The sequence below is a fragment of the Diorhabda sublineata genome, chromosome 6 (genome assembly GCF_026230105.1).
Source record: "Diorhabda sublineata isolate icDioSubl1.1 chromosome 6, icDioSubl1.1, whole genome shotgun sequence".
Classification (NCBI taxonomy): Eukaryota; Metazoa; Arthropoda; class Insecta; order Coleoptera; family Chrysomelidae; genus Diorhabda; species Diorhabda sublineata.
Window position 1 is genome coordinate 5,563,324 of NC_079479.1, and position 24,214 is coordinate 5,587,537.

Consider the following 24,214-nt stretch of genomic DNA (forward strand, 5'->3'; position numbering starts at 1 on the left):
TTAAATAGATAAAAGAAGAAGAATATACTTACTTGTACACTTTCAATTTGTGGTAACCCTCCATCAGTGTTTTTCGGTTGCATACAAATCACCTGACAATCATCGTCATCTTTATCTGGTGTAAGCAGATCGAATTTCTTCTTTTTCGCTTGTAGCTGCTGCGCTTGTTCGGGTGTACGTTTGACAGGTGTCACCTGAGGCCGAACGCCATTTTGAGGAGTAGCCATTCTTGGTCTGACAGACCTTACCGCCGTCATACCCGTGGCACTTCTCGGTCGTACCATGGGTGCTCTGGGTCTTGTCACAGGTTGACGTTGAGCTAAAGGATTGTCAGAAAAGTATAATATATACACATGATAGTTTTAAAGCTGTTAATACTAACCCATTGGTGGTCTCGGCGGATTTGGCATTCTATTTGCTGGCTGTGGTGGTCTTGGTGCTTGCTGACGTACAGGCATAGGTTGCCTATATGGTGTAGACGGTTGTGAAATAGGTGGATTCATATTTTGTGGTTGGGAAGATGGCGGCATTTGATTTTGATTCATTGGTGGTTGACCCATCTGAGGTTGATTCATTGGTTGTTGATTCATGGGTGGTTGTCCCATTTGCGGCATTTGAGGTTGTGGTGGGGGTGGCATATGTTGAGGTGGGTAACCAGGTGGACCGGGTGGGTAATAAATTGGATTTGGTGGCCTGTAAGACGCCCTAACATAATGTTTTCAAAATATTTATTAATTATTGAAGTGGTATTGGCCTATAGCCAGCAAAGACAGTATCAGATCAAATATTGTGAAAGACATAATATACATAAAATCTGTTTTAGTTTTTATTTAATATGATATATATCGACTCTGTAAATAGATTTTACACAAGCATGTATGTAATCCTGATAGAAAGTAATCGGGTACCTCGCTTTTATTAATAAACAGGTATAAAAAGTTTTTTAAATACTTCTAATCCCCCAGAGTTGCTTTTCAGGCATATAAAATCTTTTTACAAGTTCATACTTTGTTTTATCGTGGGCAAGAACAAATATTCCTTAGGAATGGTTAAATATTTATTGATAGTGACAATACTATATAAAAATTATAACAATAGGACACCTTTGGTGGACATCTACCCCTACATTTTTGGATTCAGACAATTTGGATGAAAATTTGCATTTCTACTACCCTGTACCAAATACCAATTCCTATGGTCTATAGTCCATTTTAATCTATTTTTATTTTTTGCTGAGGTTAATGAAGGTTTTTTGAACCAGATAAAATTATATTTAACAAAATATACCTAATTTTTTTAGCTTATCGTGATATGAGATAATAATAAATGAAATAAGTTTTCCTGCAGCATCTGTTCATGCTACATTCAACTAGCCATGATAAACATGCCTATTTTGCATTATTATTTATTTCGAATTTCTTCTGTCATCACTTTTGTAGGTATTCCGAGGTGTTTATGTTACTGAATTGTTTTTCTTGTAAAATTTCATCACATTTCGAACATATGTTCAACAATTTTCTAATTTCAGCCTATGAATTTATTTTTTATAATAATTAAAATAATTTTTTCATCGCCTACTTTGCTTCTTGCCATTTTTAGTTTATTCACAATACCTACAGTGTAAAATATTTACTACCCTCAATATATACTAATAGAAAATGATTGGTTAGGTTGGGAAGTTTAAGCATTTCTTCCATGCTCGAAGATGATTATTGTTGGTTAATTATTTTTTTATTCAATATATTTCATTTTAGGACAATAGCATGGAAGGATTTTTTTGCTTTCATTTTCCAGTCCTGAATTCCTCTCTTTCTTATGTCTTTCAAATTCCTTATTTCATTATTTGTTCTTCTCAACCATAATTCTCCCTACTTTTTACCTCCTAGTATACTTCTACGTATTTTTGTTTTCCTTATATATAACTTCTCTTCCTCTGCTTTGTTAAGAATCCACGTTTCGCCTCCATAGCTCATTGTTGGTCTTATTGTTTCGAATAGGAATAGATATAGCTTTCGCCATCGTCCTTGATCCACCCCAAGATCATTCCTTTGTGGTGTCGTCATTATCATGAACTTCGATTTATCTTCATTGAGTCGTAGATTCATTGCAGATTTTCTTAAGCTCGTTATCCCATGTTGAAGGGATTAGTACATCATCTGCATATGCCAGTAGTTATTGTTTTTAGTGCCCATGTTCTGTTCAAACCGATTTTATGTACTATCCATTATAATACTATATTGAACAGCGAAGTGGATAATGGATTTCCCTGTTTTAATCCTGCGTAGGTTTGGAAACATATCAATATCAAGAATATCAAATTTAAAGTATATAATAAACAACAACAAGTTCAATATTTTTTAAGGATAATTCAACTTCTATAACTTCCACAGTTTAAATTGATTCTATATACCAAGTCCAACGTTAGAGAAATATGTAAAAGAATTGAATTCGTAATCTATGTTCATATCTGCAAAAGATTGTCTACGTCTTATGTAATTTCAGACATAATGTTACATATGATAAAATGGAATGAGCATGAGTGAAAGTATACAATTATTTTTCTTTTCAAATTTCAAAAAAAAATTGTTCTCGCCTTCTTTTAATTAATTTTCATATCCTTGATCTCAATGAGATCATTAAATATATCATTAACACTATATCTAGCCAAGTTTTTGGTCATTAAACACTTTAGAGGTGAAATTTTCTAAAAAGAAAACAATACTTACTGGTATTGATATGGCTGGTGCATGGGTTGTGGATATGGGTACATCGGTGGTGGTTGATAAGATGGTTGAGGAGGTCCAGAAGGGAACTGCTGGATATTGATTAATACATTCTGCTGGTGCATTCCACTTGAAGAAGACTGTAATCGTGATACTTGCTGAGCCAAAGCTTGCATTGGTAAGCCGGTAAGAGAATCCAATGGACTCGAGTTTTGACTGGTAGTGGGATTGTATAATTGCTAAAGCAACATATATTTCATAAGAATCTCAAACATCTTTTCACTAAATAAACTTATTGGTTATTTTTCAATGTTTTCAATAATAGCTGTTCATTGCATAAAAAGGAACACGTAATGTGAGTTAATATTCTTAATAAAATTATTTAGATCAATAAATGTTTTCAATAATTCAGTATTATGTACTTGTTGCTTATTTTGATAACAAAATCTGACAACGTGTTGTCTTCAACTATACTTTCAATCTGAGTTCACAAAACTAACTAAAGCACGTGGTCTCAAGCTTGTGCAGATTGCGGGTAAAAACTCAGCTCTCACTTGTGAGACTGAAAAGGAACATGCACTGAACTAAGTTACGACGTCACAGGTGAGAATCATTTAAGTTTTGGTGTAAACGAAAAGCAGCTATTGATATTGATTGAAATTGAATCATTTGTTAAATTTATTGAAAATTTTCATAGTTCCTATAAAATGCTGATTTCTATAATTTTTTTCATTTTATATCTGTCTTGGAAGCATTTATTATTTCCAGACACTATAATTCACAGATATTTTGATGATAAAAATGAAATTGTATGGCATAAGTGTAAGTGAATAATTTAGGTATAATAATTATAGATTATAGATATTGATAATAATAATTATAGATTTATTGAGCTGTATGAAACTTACCATGGCTCCTCTATTTCGATCTTCCAACCTATCCAGTGAAATATACTCACTGTCACTTGAGTGAAAACCCAAATCTTTAGCTCTCTCATTGTTATTGAATAAAGAAAGTATATTATTATCGTCGTTATCTGGCAACTTCAAAGGATCTTCTAAATTTGAATTTGATGACCAAATATTCGACGACTCTGAATTTTGAGCTGAAAGACAAAAACTTTACAGGATACATATAAAAAAACCCAAAAATTGTTTAAGGTTCGATATGTTATTACCCTTAGGTACAGCATCAATACAGTTGTTTTTCACTAAAATTGTCTTATAGTTTTCTGGCACAATTTCACGTTTTTCTATTCTAAAACTTCTCAAATCATGATTCTGCAAATATTAATTAATCAACGGTTTTTTATAACATAATTGGACATATATTACTTTAGTTCCAACGAATTTCACATGTTTTCCATTAAATAAAAAATATTTTTTTAAATTACTCATTTGAAGATGATGAAGGTGACAAATTCTAAAACTGTAAGCCAAGAAAAAAATCGTAAATCACGTAAGTCTACAGCTATTGCAAATCTGTATGCTTATGATTTATTTTCAATTTCACACGGATAGAATTTGACTTTTTAATCCATTACTCGTTATCATTGATGATTATACTGTCTAATGTCATTTCTGCCAGAAAACAATATTTATTATTCAGAGGCTCGCCCAATTATGTTATTTTAAAAATCATAATGACGTCACTAAAAATTCGAAAAAATTGCATTTTCAAACAGTTACATGCACTGTGCAATGATAATTAACCATGAAGGACTAAAATGAATTTAGACCAGGGTCGATAATTTTTAAAACCAAAATAAAATAATAGTAGGATGAAACCCAAAGGTGAAGGAAAAGGAGGAGAATATGATGAAAATAAAAGGAAAAATAAATTTATGGGTGATCTGAGGTCGGGAATGGAAAGGGGGTGAGTTTCCGACAAAACTACAAGTCTTATGGAAAAAAGTCAAATAGCAGAGTTGTTGGTAATAAAAAGATATACAATTTTTGTATCTACACTTTTTTCACATAACCTAAAAATTTATATGAAAAATTTATAAAACTAAGTTTTTGATTTTTATTTAATTAAAAAGAATTTTTTTATATATTTTTTTTTTCACGTTATTTGGACATAATATCGAAAAAGCACCCTAATTTGTAAACGAAAACCCTCCCGTCAAAACACCAGCTTTTTTTTAAAAAAAGTCGGTAAGGTTTTCGTTCGTTGAAAGATGATGGTTTAAAAAATTATCATCACCATTTTTTTATCATTTATATACAATTTTTAGTATTTATTAACATTTTCTAATTCCACGAAAAACGTGAGACTATGTTACATTGATGAACGTAAGTAAAATTTTAATAAACATCTAAAAATTGTACATAATTATTAAACAAAATTTTTAGATGCGATTTTTATTTCGTTTGGTTGCCTTTTCTGAACAAGGTTACCATGCCCATTGTAATATTTTTTACACCATCAGGAAGTTGGGATGTCAACTAACTTTTCAAAAAAAGCTGATATTTTGGAGGGGGAATTTTCGTTTTGAAATTAGGTCAAAATAAATAAATATTTCAAATCAAATAAATTACATTATACATTGGACATAAAAAGGTAAGTTTTCACAAAATCGAAAACTGGGTTTTTTGAATCTTCCACATAAATTTTCAGGTTATGTGAAAAAAGTGAAAATACCAAAGTTGTAGCTCTTTTCGTTACCCACAACTATTTCCCTTTAATCCATAAGACTTGTAGTTTTGCCAGAAATCGAGATAAATCGTTTTTTACCCTTAAAAACTCATCCACATTTACTTTTAATGTTTAGGTTTCATCCTACTATTATTTTTTTTTACTTTTTATTATTTTTAAAAGCTTCTACCCTGGTCTGTATTAAAAAAATTGAATAAAAATGTAATGTTCATGATTGTTTTAATTTTATTGTTCAAATTTTCTTTTTGAATAATTTTAGATGGAAAAATACTAAATATATGTTTTCAAACTCTAATTTTTTTGGTAAATTTAGATGCTCAAGTATTATAATGACGAGATTCATTTATTTTAAAAACTATGAAAATAATAGAGAGCGAATCGAAATTTTGGATCAAACATAACGTTTAGAAGATGCAATGACGTCGAAAACATAACCTCGAAATGCGAAACTTTCCCTATGTACTGAACACTGCTAGAGTAATTGATTTTCATTGGGCGCAAATTACGAATTATCAAAAAAAAACTGCATGATACCATAATGATTATAAAACATATATTTTTTGGCTCTTTAAGCACCTATTGGCGAAAATCACGTGCCACTAGATGGCGTTGAATTTGGTGGTGAACAACAATATAATCTGTAAGGGTGTTTGATGCTGTTTAGTTTGTTTTATGTGTTTTTAGTGATTTTGGTAGGATTTTCTTTATTTTTCGTTATTTTCTAAGCGTGTATGTGTGGTTGGAACAAAAAGTTCTGTTTAAGAATCGACCTAAAAAGACGAAAATTGAAGTAACCCTTTTTACCATCATTGGACTACTAAAAAAAGTTGAAACGGGTTAAACCATTAAAATATAATAATGTGTGGTGTACAAGTGTTTTATTGGTCACTAGAATAGGATTTTAAAAACTAGATTTGTAACACTATAACTTTTACCGTGTTTTTATTGTTTTCGAAGTGTACCTTACGGATGTGCGGTTGTTTTATCTCAGAAAACAGATAAACAGTTAAGTTTGTTTACTTTTTAAATTAAAATATCAAATAACACTTTCTATTGTTCATAAAACAACAAAATTAGTTTGTATTCTTGCTTTGTTGTTCACCTCTATTAAAGTTTGTAAGAATATTAACAGATGTCGCCCACTTCGCAATTTTCGTCAATTATTGTTATTATTTGAATAACTAAGTGGCTAAGATGCTTAATAAACTGAGCAAAAAAAGAAGAGGAAATTTCCTTATTTTGCTATTTGCGATTAGTAAATAATACATATATAAGATTATTACTAAAACATGCATATTAATTAATATTAAATGTCGTCAAAAACCTAAACTTAATTTAAGTTCTAATGTTTTTCATGCAGTATATTTCTTTGTGATTTTTTTCAACTTCTAACTAAACGATTGGTCATTTCCATCTACGTCTTATTAAAGGAAAAAAGCATCAACATTTAAAATTATTGCTGGTTAAATTTCGTAATGAATCGACCTCTGGATGATTATACCTTGGATATTATTAGATTAATTTTTACGCTAATCAGACATTTTAATTGATCGCTGGAATTTAAGGTTTTTATATCGGAACAAAAATGAAAAACAAACATTCCATTTTGCATTTATATAATAGGCAGGTTTCCCAACTTCGGGGTGTTCCCCCCAAATTCGGGGGGAAAAGTGTGGGATGGAATGTCTTTAGGGGTAATATAATTTAAGGGGTATTTTTAGGGATTTTTATAACATTTTAAAGAATAAGTTGCGTAACATAATATCGATTTAAATATTACAAAATATGATTACGGTTTAATCTACGATGCAACGGAATAGTGGATCGTGATCCATGATCCAATCTGAATTTTGTTATGTTATTTGTTTAAAAAATTAATTATTTATTTCATAAATAATAGAATTTTTCAGTGAGAATATCTAGTAATTGTGAAGATTTTAGGGTTTTTTTGTTGTAGCTTTAGGGAGATGAATTTTTGGCAGTTGGGTACACTGATAATAGGTACTTGCATTGATTGAGAAAAAATAGTCTTGGATAGTTTATATACAACTTATATTATATAATTTTTTTTAATTCTTTGATCAACATCCGCAGATAAAAAGAATTATTGAAAATTCAAAAATTTTGCAGGTAGTTTAAACATTTCAGTAAAGCAGCCATACTTCGAGACGTCTTAGCTATAAAATAAACACTTAACATATGATACAAAGTGAATACGACGATTATTATTCTTTCGGTTATTCTAAAATAATCATTATTAAACTTTGATTAATCAGAAAAATGGTAGATATATAAATCGTATTTTGTGCCAGGAAGTTTTTTTTATGGTGCCAAGAAACTCGAATATACCTCAACAAAAATGTTTGGTCGTTTTGACGGTCATGCGAGATGTAATTATTTTTGTTGCTAGGATCATTTTAATGTAAGTAAGATTCCAATTCAACTGATTGTAATATTTTATAATAATTAAATTTATTATGCTTTCAATTTTTAACGTCATTATGTAATAATATAAGACCTTAACCTGTAAAACGTTTATTCAGTTTATTTTTATATATAGAAAAATGTATTATAACAGCACACGGTATGTTGCCGGCAACGATAACCTCGTGATGAGAATTGAAATTTTTGCGATTTTCAATTAAATGTTTAGATATTATTTTTTTTTCACTTTTAATTAAATATTTTACTTCCTGACATTATTTCATATCAAGAAATAAACAGAAAAATAAATATTTTTTAAAAAATGCATTGTAGGGATTTTTTCGTAAAACTCCGGCTACATGGAAAACAATGGAATTCAAACAATGGAAACACTTTACTTTATATACAATTTGAAAAACGGAAATAAGTTGATAGTAAAAATATCCGTATGTGTGGTTGATACGTTAAATGAGTGGGAAACCGTATTAATTACGCGAGAAATCGACTCAATTGCCTAACCTTTGTCGTCTGTGTCTTGTTCTTGACTAACTGACTTCACACTATACAGCAGAGTTACATGTAGCACAGCTATATAGCTCTGCTATAAGTTCAATAAGTAACACTGGAGATCTGCTGTAGAGCGCAGCTATATAGTAAATTTAACCCTATTTTGATATTGAAAATATTACAGTAGCTGCAAGGACTGAACACTCCGATTTCTCCCAAGCTATATGTAGCTCTGCTACACGGAATGGCATCAAATTTTCTTATAGCAGAGCTACATCTACACACTGTTTACACCAACACTCACAATTACACTGTCTGACGCGCGTTTCGATAACCAAGTTATCGTCTTCAGAGACTGAAGGTAAACTAAAACCTAATGACATGACTTACATGTTTTTATACTGAATTTTCCTACCAACGAATCTTCTCCCGTGAAAATTAATTACAGCGGGAAAATCTCCTTAGCGGGAATCTTCACATTTATTTCTTTACTACTGAACTATAGAGTGGGCTGTAAGGAATTGGCCCTTTGACCCTATTTAAGCTTTTCCTACATTTCCGACAAGAAGGTTTTCCCGCTGAAATCAATATTGGCGGGAGAAGATTTGTTGGTGGGAAAATTCAGTATAAAAAAGGTTAGTCAAATTATCAAGTTTTAGTTTACCTTTCGATAACCTAGTTGTTACTGAAGACGACAATTTGTGTATCGAAGCCCGCGACAGACAGTGTATTGAGAAGAATCTTTTGGTACGGCTTTGAAATCTTTGATATACACGGTTTTTGGTCACTTTTTCTATTGTTCTGTACAGCTTAAATGACTGTACTAAGTTTTGCTTTAGAAACTAGGTTTTATTACTCTTTCATAATAATAGATTATAAATATATCAAATACATAACCGCAGTCGCAAAAAGAAATGGTGAAAAACTAATTTTCTAAATCAAACTCATGCTGTAGAACAAAATAATAGGCTTAAAATGGAACTGTTCGTCCTTGTGGCCATTAGAACAGATTATCGGTGGACCAAACAAATTATTGAATAGAGACCGAGAGATAATGTAGAGGCAGCCGAATGACAAGCTGGTCTCGACGATATCAAGAGTACGGTTCAGAGTTGGATGACAGTCTCTAGGAACCGTGCACCATGGCACATATAAAAGGAGACTTATGTCCAACAGTACACGCGACTGGTTAATTGATAATGATAAAACAAAATAGCCTTATTAGAAAGTATCTCTATAGAAACAGGCCACAAAAAAATATGATTTAAATTAGCAGTCCTTCCAGGAAATAGTCGTCGCGTCCACCAAAATTTAGCTTCGACAACATATTGGCACAGCCGACTTCACGGTCTAAATCAGTGGACGAGTTCGTGACGATACAGTGAATTCAGACCTCGTACTATCAAATTTCATTTCAGGTTTCATTGCTGTAATAAGATTAGAGTGCCCGCGAAACAATGACAAGCTACCTGCAGTAGAATATGTGACGGAAATAGGAATGGCTAGCGGTAAACTTGTAATTCATAATCCAATTGTACATAGTACAAATAAAACCAAATCAAAAGTGATTCATTTATCAAATAACCAACAAACGTAACAATTGCCCAAACAAAAGATGTAGTTACCTCCAGTTTTGACCGGTAAATACTAGTTTTAACGGAAGGGCTTTGAGAAAATTAGTTTTCTCTATTCAAAACTAGAATCAACTGAAAACAGGTTTGAACATAAATTGTTCACCTTCATTGGTTAAAAGCATTTCGCCGTTTGCGCCGCCGACAACTTCATGCAGTTCCTCTATGTCCTTAGTAATAGCTCTAGGAAGGATATTGCGGCGACTGTTATAGATATTTCTTCTAATGCGGTCAATATCAGTAGTTGTAAGAGACGGCGTCGAATTTGCTGTTAAAGCTTTAAAAATAATTTCCGAAGGCGATTCACTGATATCTTCTCTCGCTTTCCTTTTGCACGCACTTGAAATAACTTTCCTGCTCACTTCCTTTTCGAATGATTCGTGATTGTGCGTATCTTCCCTTCTGGTGACCAAGTTCTTCGGTCCGATAGTGTAAAGTCTAGCTTTACAATGCAGCTTTTTTCGGGAACACCTCCACGATGTTTCTCCATTTTTCAATACTTTGTCTTTGGAAAACGTAAAATTTTCACAAACAATTAAACTTTTTCCGCGTTCACTTTCGATAACAGACACCGACATTTTTCACTTTGCTCCAAGCTATAAATAGTAATGAATGAGAGAAAATTTACGAGAAACTGTTAGGGACCCTTTTCGAAACGCAGGTAAAGGGAATACCTCTGGCGACCAATTTACATTCTCTAGAGGATCCGGTAGATGAGTCAAGGTCAAATAAAGGACGAGAATAAAATCTATTTTCTAATGTGAAACTTAGTACGGTGATATTGAATACGAGGTTGCTCCCAGAAGTACCGGCGGTAGTTGCAATAGTGAAGTAGTGAATAGAAAAAACAACAAAAAAATACAAAATATATCCCAAAACTGAAAGGAACCGTTTTTACTTAGACTGGAGCTACCTTTTCGTCTGCTTCGAACCACTCGGTCGTCTATTTTTCCTTCCTTTTTCTAGCCTAGACAGCAGAATCATAAACAAATCAACACAACCCCGGGTCTGCAGAGGAGCAGCTCCTATATCAGGCCCAACTCCAACAATCCTTCCTATATAAAATATTTCCCTTATCGTACGAAAAATATACCCATCGAATCTTTCTCACTTCATGCAGAACAGTCATATCCAACCTATTATGAGAAGTCAGCAATTTCTGATACCTCGTCACCAATTTCAAAGTCTTGAGTAGTCAATATTTAAAGTTAGTAACTAATAAATAACTTACTGTAATTTTTATTGGGCTCATAGATATCTTTAAGTAAACCGGAAGTTTTAATCCTGATTTTTGGATAATCTCCATTGGCAGATTCCGGAGGCGGTGTAGGTTCTGCCGGTATTCTTCTAGTATAATCTGATGTGTTATTTTCGTTATCCGAGTTTCCTGTGAAATATTTTTTTGTACACTAAAAATTGTCCAATCGGATGGTCCAAGGACTATTATGTCAAATTGCAACAGGTTTTTGCTGGTTATTATAAGAAGTTGATTATCATTAAATCTTGTAGTGTTACAAATTTTTTACTGCGCAATGCTGCGTATTTATATCATTGAATTGAAACTGCACAACAGAAAAAATAAGGAAATTTTCTCATGTTATGTTTTAGCTATCAATAACTTACTGTAAGTTGATTCTCCTTTTGGGTTGTCATCGGTAATCTCCGTTATAGTTAATGGTTCTTTAAGCAAACCGGTGGTCTTAATTCTTATTTTGGGATACTCTACGGCTGCAGGTTCTGGAGGTGGTGTAGGTTCTGGAGGTGGTGTAGGTTCTGCACCAGGTATACTTCCATAATCCGATGTACTGCTTTCGCTGTTGGAGTTGCCTGTCGCAATAGTATCCGTGGTCTTCTGGGTAGGAGATAAACTATTATTAGTGGCATTTGGAGATTCTACAAAAAAATACCTGATTAAGCATCACAGTAGTAGTTAGATTTTGCAGAGAATTGATTTTCATGTTATAAAACTATTTTATAATCATCTGACAATGTAGTCAAACGGATTATTATTTATTGTACAAAATCGAAACAGTATTCCTGGGACCGCTGCTTTACCTCATCTTCACTGTAGATTGCATGAAATGCATTACAGCTACAACTCAACAAAACAGGGCGCATTAAGGCAAACGAATCGAAATCAGTCCAGGTAACCTTCACCAACGGCAAATTCCCAGAAGTCATTCTACACAATCAAGCCCTACCACAAGATGATGATGTCAAATATCTTGGGATGCACTTGGACAATCGATTAACCTGAACCTAACCTAAAACATATTCACCAAACGCAAACATCAATAAATTGGGTTAGAAACTAAGGGATTTAGACTGGCCAATTATCTATCAGCAGCCAAATCCAATATTGAAATTCTGGAGAGATTCCAATCGAAGGTCCTACGAATTATCGTAGATGCCGCATGGTTTGTGCCAAACTTAGTCATAACTCGTGACCTCCATGTGCCAACGGTTAAAGCGGAAATAAAAAACTTATCCATAACAGACTGGTATCTAACCTGATGTTGCAACCAACAGTTCAGCGTAGATTCTAGGAACATATTCCTTTCGACCTAACCAGTAGGTTTTAACGAGTGTTAGTGTGTTCCCAATAGCCAAACCTGATTGATTTTTGAGTTATTAATTATAGCTGTAAGAGAAAAGTAATCAGTGGATGTCTTTCCAACATGTCAATTTGTATAGTATTGTCACATACTTATTGTAATAATTGTTATAGATTGCAAATAAAACGGGAAAATAAAAAAAAAATGACTTTACGGATTTCCATCTTTATGCTGCGTATTCGTTTGAGGTGATCTCAATGATTCATTCATTTAAAATCAAAACTAAACTTGCGTGTATAGAACTCGGCCCACTGTAAACTTCTGACTTTAACTATATTTTTTTTAAATTATTCATTAGATCAAAAAAAGAAATACGCTGTTTGAAAGACAATTTGATATGCTTTGAAATGAATATAAATTTATCAGCAAGCTTATCGTTTATATGCGTAGCAACCGGTAAACAAATGAAACGACTTTATGTGGTGATTCTAACGAGAATAACAAATTTGTCAAAAATCAAAATTATTTGCAGAAATTTGCATATTATTAGAGCGTTTTAATTTAATGCAAAACTACATCACAAACAACAGCCCATTTTATTGCTCTCTATTTCAGCGGTTCGAAGGATATACCAGCGTTATGAAAAGACTGGATCCTTTCATAGGGGATCTGGAACAGTCAGAAAGCGATTTACAACCGCTCGTGATGATGCCGTTCAAGTGCAAGTGCAAAGACAGCTCCATGGGGTACTAGGAGCGACTATTAGTCAGTGGACAGTGAGAGGAAGACTGCAGAAAAATAACCTGACCCCTAAAACACCTGCGATTGGTCCAAAACTCACTCCCAATCATCGTCTAGCACAGGATCATCTGAATTGGACGTTGGAACAATGAGGATCTCTTATATTCTCAGTTGAGCCACAATATGCCTCCACGGTAGCGACCGAAGAAGGAAAGTGTACCGAAGACCAAGAGAGCGATTCCTGAGGTGCAATTTCTATCGCGATGCTGTGTTCATTCGTGGGGGCGAGAGAAGAAGAGGTTAAACGGCTGATTACGTGCAAGATTACGAGTTGTACGAAAAGTGTGAGTCTATGAAACTTCTGCTAGAGATACGCCAAATACACTATCCAGTGTGTATGGTTTAGAACGTTTGTTAGTAGAGGTTATCAGCAAGAAGTGCGTTTCCACTCAGAGTGCATTCCACTAAATATTGACGACCAAAATCTTTCTTGTTCCCTTTAGCCAAGAGGAGTTGGATTAATCGAATTGGACTTTTTTATCAAAATTTTTTAAATAGAACTGTTTACAATTTGGCAGTGTATCTTGCAAGATATATGGCTTTCCCTGATTTAATTTAGAGCCTTTATTTTAGTTCAATTATCTACCGCATCTTCTATTTAGACCTTATACAGTAACCTCCATCAGTTTCCAATACACATTTGACGTGAAAAATTGTTTATTTTACAAATTGGAACAGTAAAAGGTAAATTTTCTGTCAATTTACTAATATTTATAATCTGAATTCAGCTTTGATAAAAAAACTGAATCAATTCAATTGATATTGGTCGAGGAAATCTTCTGTACAGGATACCATCGGTATCCTGTAGAATATATAACCAATTCGGTTGATGATTTGGACATTACTTATGATTTAGGAGAAAAAAAGTTATTTGTAAATTTACGTGTTACTTTTTTTAAATCATATTAATTTCAAGCAATTGAGTTTGCTTAAAAAACCAAATTTATTATACATGAAAATTTATTGAGTTTAATTATTTTGATTATTACTTGATTATTTTGATGTTTTTTTTTTCAAAATTTTAAATCAAGCGCTATATTATTTCATTATATTTCCTCACCCAAATGTGGATTCTGGAGATGAAGAAGAAAATGAAGAAAATTTGGAGAACGAAGATTTATTACGTCTGGCAGCGAGAAAATTTTTAGATTTACCTACACAAACTCCAGAAGTGTCAGATGATTTTATGAAAAAAAATTTTTTAGACCAAGAGTTGAAAAATGATTTCTTGTGACAAATATAATAATAATTGATCAGGAGAAGTATTGTATGATTTACAATTTGAAATACAACCGTCAGATATCAGATTGATAAGTATACAAGGTTTTTCAAAGAAGATGAATTCAACTCAAGAGTAAACTGCCCTTATTTTTCAAAATCTTGACAATTTGATTCACAAAATTTTTTAAAATGACTGAGAACCGACACTGAACAAAGGCGTATAGGGAAGCCCAAAATATGACGATTCCATATCTGATGAGTAAGGCACAAAAATAATTTAAAAAATCCTTTAGCTTGAAAATATCAAATGTGGTATGCTGTATGAGACTGGATATTATTTTGTATCAGTTTGGCTTATAATTTTTTTAGGAGACACGGTTGACAAAATTAAGCAAAAAAGACACATTTAGAGGAAGAGCCAGTGACCAATTTTAAGTCACATTCGTGTCCGTGCGAGTGCAAGTAAGACAGTAATATGGAAACCTGCAGGTTAGAGTGAAAAGGCTTGTTGGTCATCTGTCGACGTAGATTTAAAATGGTACATAATGCACCGAATAATGAATAGCAAAAATCTTTCAAGTTATCTGGAATGGAGGACTAACCTGCAATTAAATTTACAACGGAAATATTGCACGAAAAAGGTTTTTTTGTTATTTTTAACATACTTTTTCTTAAAACTGGCGCTTTTTGTAAATGTTCAGACTCTTTCGGAATGATAACAATTCGATTATGTACGTTGACGATTCTTAAATCTTAACCATACATTTTTTCAATTTTTTTTTTGTAATTGAAAAGTTGTATATTTAACTTTATATTCTTGGGAGTGTTCTTCGACTATTGCTTTTACTGAAGTCATGTATAAAGAATGAATGTGCGCCAAAAAAAAAACTTCTCTTTGCTGTTAAAATATTTTCTTCAATAAATTCGCTTACTTCATCAAATGCTAATTCATGATAACGACGGTATGTTTGCCAATCAATTGGTGGAGTTTTTTATCCATTGCTTTACATTTATTATTAATTTTGTGATAAAAAAATGTTTCTCCATCCAAATTTTGGAATCTTTCCCATATATTATCTGCATTATTCAATTTGCAGTATTTTCGAATAAGTTTAGTTACAATGCGTTTCTTTACCACGATGTTGTTTTCTTTTCTTTTCGCAGAAGAAACATTCAGTATATAATCCTGGTTCGATTCTTTCAAGGACATTATTTTTATCCTCGTATCCTTCATCATAGATAGCATCTTGTTCCCTTTGTTCTGTTTCCGTGGATGTATGTAAAGTCGATGGCTGAAGTGATACCGGACGATTTTTTGGGGTGGCAATCACAACACTATTTCCGTCTCAATATTTTTGCCTTACTGCAGTAAAATTCGCGTAACACTTGCTGTGATATCCAATATCACTGTTAATTTCATCAGGTAAAATCACATCACAAAATCGCATTTGTTGTTTCTTACGAGCGATTAATATTCTCCTACATTTATTTATTTTTTTTACAGAAAAATTTTATCACCAGTTTTTTTGCAGAATGCACAAAACATTTTTTTGAAAATCTAACTGTAGAATGGAGTATAAAAAGAAAAGTCTTTATCATACGAGTCTGAAGTATTATACAGAGTGAATTTTATGTATGGAACGCTTCAATTATGGCTTGTACGATTTTTATAAATGTTTGTGTATAAGGGTCTTGACAAAGAATGAATTGATATTTTAATAATATTAGGATATGGTGATAGGCGTAGAAGTCAACAAGAAACGCTTAATAACTTTAATGATTTATATCCTAACCGAAATCTCATAACAAGATCTATTGTAAAAAAATTGAAATGGTTGAGTGAAAGATTCATCAAAATCAAGGCGCAGAAAAACTGCATAAACTGGAAATAAATCTTTAGATGTTTGTGTCTTGTTAGCAGACGATCCACACTTAAGTACTAGACAAATATCCAGGGAACTTCATATTTCGCAAACATCCGTAGTGTAAAAAGTAGTTTGCAGACCTAATGATGGCAAAATGTTACAATCAAAACTATCCAAATATTTTAAGTAATGTAATGTTTTGCGATAAGGCCTTTTTGTGTTAAAGGAAACGTAAATCGGCATAATTGTAGATACCGGTCACGTACCAATCCTCGTTAGAAGCGTGAATCCCACACTCAATATCCTAAAAAACTGAATGTATGGAATGGAATAATAGGCGACAAAATTTTCATTGAGGGTAACTTAAATGGTCCGGCGTTTCCAAATCCAAGAAATTACTTTCAATTACATTTAAAAAAAAACTTCATTATTAGAAACTTTCAGACAATAACAATAACCCAAACGACAATATTTGGCTACAGCCTACAAGATGGTACTACCCCACTTCACTATGCGTGTGTGATGAGGTAATACCTGAATAATGTGTTTCCTAGAAGAAAGATTGGAAGGCGTGGTTTTATCACCAGACATGAATCCTTTAGACTATTTCCTGTGGGGTCACTTAAAAAACATCGCATATAAAATAAAGCCCGCTAATATTTAGGGATTGAAAGATAGGATTATCACAGAGATAAGAAAAATTCAACAGTCAGGGATGTTGCAAAATGTATTGCAAAGTTTTAAAAACGCGTGGCTTGTTGTATTGAAGTAAATGGACAACATTTTGATCATCTGCTGTAATCGCCTTTAATGTATGTTTTCGAAAACTCGTAATATTTCTAATCCACACATTTGGATCTAGTTTTAACATGATACAAACATTTAAAGATTTGTCTTCAGTTGTTGGAGGTTTTCAGCGCCATGATTTGAGTAAATATTTGACTGCACTAGTTTCGTTAAACTTTTTACTAATTTACTGACACCAGACCTTGTCACGAGATTTGTATCAGCTCATAAATTATTAAAGAAAATTCAAATTAAACAAATTTATTCAACGTAGCCATCTAAATGGACAAGATTTATTGTAACTGGTGTAACAAAATCTATAGGTTGATCCATTTGAAATAACAAATTTCAATATTTTTCCGAAAAAACGAAAAGATCTGATAACAATGTAGATAGCACCATAAAACCGGCTGTATCCCAAGACTCTTTGTTGAGAATCGATCAAATTGACATCTGACCTGACCTATCCCAACCTTAACCCTTTCATTACCTCACACTATTTTGTTTTATATAAAGACAAATTTGGTAACCATGATCATGTTAATTTTTAATTTAGTTAAGTTGGCAGGCGATAAGCATTTTTTGTAGGGATGGGTATCGGTAGACAAATCATCGATGTTTCGAAACATCGATGTTTTCCCAAAAGAACAAAAAAGGAATAAAAAAAAACAATTGAGATCATATTTTCATGAAAATATGAAAGAAACGTTGTAAAATTAACTGATTTTGCGTAATAGCTGATAGGTAAAGTAAAGTTTTTGTTTCTCTAAAATTCATTGGCAAAGAAAATTCTGAAATTAAGTTTTAAAGTCGAAAATGAAACCCAGTTTTTTATTTAGCTGTGTTACCTAATTAAAAATGATCTGTAATTTTTCACTAATTATTACACAAAAATAATTAGGAGACAAACAAGGTTATGAGCTTCAAAACAAACTTAAAAATATTAAAGGAAATAAATTTTACAATTTAAGTTGTAATAATAATTGAAAACAAAATAAACAATATAGAACAATTGTTCAATTAATATTGAAAAGATAAAAATTTTTAAATACAAATATTGGGTATTAAATTTCCCACAATTTGTCATCTAGTTCATGCAGAAAAATAAGTTTCGCAGCCATATCCTCTGAGTGGCGATTTCTGAGGGTTCAAAATCAGACCTGCTTGGGAGAATAAACGCTCAGATGGAACGGGAGTTACTTGAAAAATAGTAATTGTCCATCATTTTCCAGAAGGCCAGAGTTTTCTACTGAATCTTCTCGTTTGGGGAAGTTAAGTATATCGAAAGTTATTCGGGCATTGATTTATCTATCGATTGTTTCTTTTTTTGCACTGCGCTCTAATTTCACTCAAAACGTACACCCGTGTTCTATTTGAAATAATGAAATAATTAGTCTTGCCTAATTTGAAATTTATTAATTCAAGTAGTTTTCCAATAATCGGGAATTATTGAAATTACCAGAATATCGATGTTTATTTAAAACCATCGATAACTGCAAAACATCGAAAGAAAATCATCGATGTTTTCTTGAAACCATCGATACTCATCCCTAATTTTTTGATATGTTCAGGAGACAGCGAAAAAACGAAAAGAAATGTCGACAGGCAAACGTGCTCCAATTTGTAATCCCAAGAATTGTTAAGTATTTCCGACGATTGTTCAGCAAGAATTTTGTTAATCAAAACAAGTATTTTCAAACGATTCAAAAGGTATCAAATTAAGCTTTATTTTTGTAATTATACACTTTCACGGTCACCTGGTTTTTTTGCTCTAGAAAATCGAAAAATGGATGGATTTTAATGATCTTGGTCTCAAAATGTTCCATTTTACGGCGGATTTATAAAAAAAATTAGTAGAAATAGCTGGAATGAAAATTTCTCATAGTTTTACTGTTTTAAATCGTAAAAAAACGGTTTTGCAAAATAATCCTTTACAAAAAATTATCTCATTATCAAATAAAGTTCTTATAATTTTTTTTTGTATTCTACATAAATTAATTTAAATTTAAAAAAAAATCTAAAAAGAATGATTTTTTCAGTTTTTGTAGTTCAAAATGAAATCGATGAAAAACAATCAATTTTCGTGAATACTTTCCTACTATATTCTATATAATGCGCCATAAAATGAAGCATTTTGTGACCAAGATCATTAAAATCCATCCATTTTTCGATTTTCTAGAACCAACCTAACCTAACCTAACTTTACCCTTTTGGTAATTATACACTTTCGCGGTCGCCTGGTTTTTTGGCTCTAGAAAATCGAAAAATGGATGGATTTTAATGATCTTGGTCTCAAAATGTTCCATTTTACGGCGGATTTATAAAAAAAATTAGTAGAAATAACTGAAATGAAAATTTCTCATAGTTTTACTGTTTTAAATCGTAAAAGAACGGTTTTGCAAAATAATCCCTTACAAAAAATTATGGTAATTATACACTTTTTCGATTTTCTAAAGCCAACTTAACCTAACCTAACTTTACCCTTTTTGTAATTATACATTTTCACGGTCACCTGGTTTTTTGGTTAGGTTAGGTTAGGTTAGGTTGGCTCTAGAAAATCGAAAAATGTGTATAATTACCATAATTTTTTGTAAAGGATTATTTTGCAAAACCGTTTTTTTTACGATTTAAAACAGTAAAACTATGAGAAATTTTCATTCCAGTTATTTCTACTAATTTTTTTTATAAATCCGCCGTAAAATGGAACATTTTGAGACCAAGATCATTAAAATCCATCCATTTTTCGATTTTCTAGAGCCAAAAAACCAGGTGACCGTGAAAGTGTATAATTACCTTTATTTTTTGTTGGATTCTGAGCAAAAATGAATTCTAGTTTTCAAACATTTATTTTATATATTTTTGATTCTTGGAAATATTTATTTAAAAGGACTATTATATTTTAATTTATTGCTATTAAATTTTTAGAAAACACATTTAAAACACATGGGTCCAGTGTGAATGAAAGGCCCGTATAGCCTTGATTTATGTCCTAGGGTACTTGAGTATCTGTTTATCGTTATACCAAAAGCACAACCAAGCACTATGGTCTTTGTTCAAGAAAACTGTGTTTTACTTAATATAGTCTTGGGTTGGACCTTGAAATGAAATATATTTTACTAAACTCGGTCCTGTGACGACTCTTCTCCCAAAGTTATTATAAAAATAAAAAATTCATAGTGAATCAATATAAAAATCCTATCCATAACTTCCTATATTTTTGTATTCAAATCTTGTCGCCACATGCCAAAACCTTGTTCATTAATTTTTGTTTCACAGTATTGTAAACAAACAAATAAGTCGCTTTTATATAAAATCCTGAATATTTTTCTTATTAAAATTGTAAAAGTTAGATACTGATAATTGAGTACATTGACAAGAACCTTTTAAAATTCTGTTCGAACATTTTGTCAACTTTCGACATCATCATTTCTCAACAAAGATCCCAAACCCACTGAAACTAACAACACCCTTGTATATATACGATTTATAAAAATCGTACAAACCGTTTCCGAAATAATTGCGGCTTACCATACACAAAACTCACTCTACATAATGAAGTAGGCAAATCACCACGTTGAAATATACCGCACGATACTTTAAAATTGTCAGTGTTTAACAAAAAAGAAATTTTTGCAATACTTCTGTATAAAATATTTATTCTGATAGAAAGATCGACGCACGAGTAAAACTGAACTGTACTCCAAAATGTTCGTAAACGACAACTGTGATGTTGAATCGTATGGAACACCCGAAACCCTACTTTTTATTCGTAACTGTGTTGGGACCTTCGAAATGTAAAGTAAGAAATATAAAAGTACGCCACAGGTACAGGTTACAGCAATAGAGCTTCTACGAATTGTCACTATTACACTAGAATATTACGACTTTTAATATTTTCCCACAGTATCCTTGACAATGACCTCCAGAATATCTGCGTCAAAGGTACAGAAAAGTTACAAAGTTCACAGATGCCCAATAAGTACTTTCACTCTAACCTGCAGGTGTCCATTATTACTGTCTTACTTGCACGGACATATTTTTCGCTCTGGCAGACTGTTGGTGATGGAATTTCGTTCCGGCATTGTAATGGATTTTTTTATAAAGATACCAAAAATCCAATGAAGATAAAATACTTTACTTATACTTTAACTAAATAACTAAAATAAATATTATTTCTTACACTCCTTAAAAAAGTCTACACGGCCACACAGGACTGTCAGATGTGGTTCTCATTTTCAGTATGTATACAGGATTTACTGTAGAAAGTTTCGTGACTTTTGAGATTGAGATTACCATCTGAAATTGGTCACTGGCTCTTGGTATAATAGTGGAGCGAACAGGGGGTTTGACCTCGGAAAATGGTTCCATGTGGCTTCATACTCGTACATTAACCAGGCCTAAGGTGATCAGAGTCACTTCTCTGAGCGGGAGTGAGCCCAACTTCGAGATGGTGGTTGAGACCACACCGGTGAAAGAGGCGGAGAAGGTGGACTTCGGAACGACCAACTCAGCTTAAGTGGCAACCCTCCTTTTAGGGATTGTATAGAAGGAAATCAAGAAGAAACTACTGTACTATTAATTCTCAAGAACAACCACAATAAAAAGTCAAGAAAGTGAAACGGCCCGTCCTTTAATGGGACAGGGGTGCGAAGAATCCCCGAATGGAAAAAGAGAGATGCTACTTTAAGTCGAATTGCAACGTGGAACATTATAACCCTCTACAAAGCTGGGAAATTAATAACTTTCTCTCTGGAGATGATGCCACCGGCCCATAATCCACATCCAAAATCTGATGTATCCAAATGTGACTTTTTCAGGATTCATCGGTAGCTCTTGCAATGCTGGTCTTCACTCCAGATGCGGCAATTTCGCCTGTTGACGTATTCATTCAACCATAAAAGTGGATTTCCCTCCAACTTTGCCAGTTCCCATTCACCAAATCTTAGACGTGTGGCTTCAATTCTTGCAGCAGCCGTATCTTATAAGATTTTAAACCCAAATCCTTTCGCAAAATTTTCCACGTAGTGGACTAAGAGAGTACGTTTGCGTATTAGTGGTTTAATGTCCAATAGTGTAAACTGGGTTCGAAATTTAGTCCCAAGTTTCCGAATAGTTCCCTAGGTAGGCCGACCAAACTGCCCATAAATTGGAAGAAATGCGTGATGCACTCTCTTAACCCAGCATGAATTTGATAGTAAAATTCAATAATTTGTAAGCGTTGATCGTTCGTTAAATTATAGACCAAACTGAACAAGTTTGACAATAACAAGACACGATTCGCGTGATGTATCAAAAACAGTGTTACCAAAAAGATACCAGCAAAAAATTCACTCATATATAAAAATTTCGTCGCAACCCTTTAACTTGAAAGTAGCAAATTTGGTACGTAAAAAAAATTAAGCGAATGACATATTTAATTTTCCAATAATCGTATTCTACAAGTCATACCTTTTGAATTTATTCTCATTTCTATCAAGTACTTACGATTTGACTTGATTTGTTGAAATTGCAAATTCGGAAATGTTTTTTCATCATGGATTCGCAATTCTAATGACATTGTATCATTATTGATTACTAATTGACAAATTATATTACAACAAACACGTTGTTAAAGAGATGTCAATAAACAATATCTAAAACTTGGCAAACGATCATTTTTTTTAAACAACTTAATTAGGCAAGGAGACAATTAAGTTGATTCGACTTATGACTCTTAAAATTTGTGACGTAAAGACTTTTGAATATACCTTTATATAAATTATTACATTATACTGTGTTACATGAAGAAAAATCTAGATTATTCTGAAAATTAATACGCAGAAAGATCATATTTTGTAAACAAGTGTCAGCATTTATTTCAATATAAAAATAGGACTGTTGTAAACACCTTCAATGAATTTTAGTTAATTCAATCATTGAGATTAATTAGATTCATTCGGTATTTGTAAAATTGAAAATTGTATTTTTTGTGTTAATAAAGTTTCGAAAACTATATACTCAAAAAATACGATCCAAGCAAAAATAAATGATGACCTAACTGAACAGATACCTGCAAATAGGGGCATTAGGCAATGGGACTCTCTCAGTCCGCTCCTATTTAACATAGTGATGGATGATATCATAAAACAAGTACGCAAACTAAGAGGATACAAAATGGGAAATAAAGAAGTCAAAATCCTGTGCTATGCAGACGATGACGATCTGCAAAGGCTACTGTACCAATTTAACAAAACAGCAAAAAAGTTCAATATGATAATATCAGCGACAAAGACAAAATCAATGGTTACTTCCAAGACACCGATCAGATGTAAGCTTGTGGTGGATAACAAAATAATACACCAGGAAATGAAATTTAAATATCTGGGAATCGAAATATCTGGACACGGGGACGTGGAGACGGAAGTAAGAAGCCAAGCTTCGAACTGAAGCAAAAGTCCGCATATATAAGACCGCAATCAGATCTATATTATCCTATGCAGCAGAGACCCGACCTGAGACCTCTAAAACGAAACGGATATTGGAGACTACAGAAATGAAAATAGTTCGAAGAATAGCGGGAAGAACACTAATGGATAGAGAAAGGAGTGAAAACATAAGACGAACATGCGGGATAGATAACATCAATGACTGGGTACTGGATAGAAAGATAAAATGGAATGAGCACGTTGACCTCATGACGGAAGAACGAATTGTGAAAATATCAAGGGACAAATCACCAGCAGGACAAAGAAGCCTTGGAAGACCTAGGAAAAGATGGAGTGACAATCTCCCAGGTGACTGAGCAGAGGCAATGACGTGAAGAAAAACAAGCAATGATGCCTATACACAGCAGGAAGAAGAAGAAAAGTTTCGAAAGTTAAATAATATAATTACTGATTTTTTTTTATCTCAAAGAGAGGTTTTTGTGCTAATTTTTGTGACAAAAATGACTTATTAGAAAACGAGTTTTTTTTTGTTATTATTATCGCAGTGAAAAATAGTCACGTCAAAAGTACGTCAAACATTTTATAAAGTTGAAAAAGTGGTTTACATAAAAATATCTT

General features: G+C 32.6%; 1 protein-coding gene across 11 annotated transcripts in view; it reads right to left on the reverse strand.

Moving 5' to 3' along the window:
• Positions 1-24,214, reverse strand: part of LOC130444836 (cell surface glycoprotein 1-like) — a 46,396-nt gene that overhangs the window by 4,734 nt on the left and 17,448 nt on the right. For 4 of the 11 annotated variants that reach the window (XM_056780111.1, XM_056780110.1, XM_056780108.1 and 1 more), the window contains exons 5-10: positions 11,567-11,836; positions 11,175-11,330; positions 3,632-3,828; positions 2,727-2,962; positions 383-693; positions 33-319 (exon numbers count right to left, since the gene is read on the reverse strand). In XM_056780111.1, the coding sequence (XP_056636089.1) occupies positions 33-319; positions 383-693; positions 2,727-2,962; positions 3,632-3,828; positions 11,175-11,330; positions 11,567-11,836 (1,457 nt within the window). Of the gene's footprint in view, positions 1-32; positions 320-382; positions 706-2,726; positions 2,963-3,631; positions 3,829-11,174; positions 11,331-11,566; positions 11,837-24,214 lie in introns of all 11 variants that reach the window. The other 7 variants (XM_056780106.1, XM_056780107.1, XM_056780105.1 and 4 more) reach the window with 3 other exon arrangements.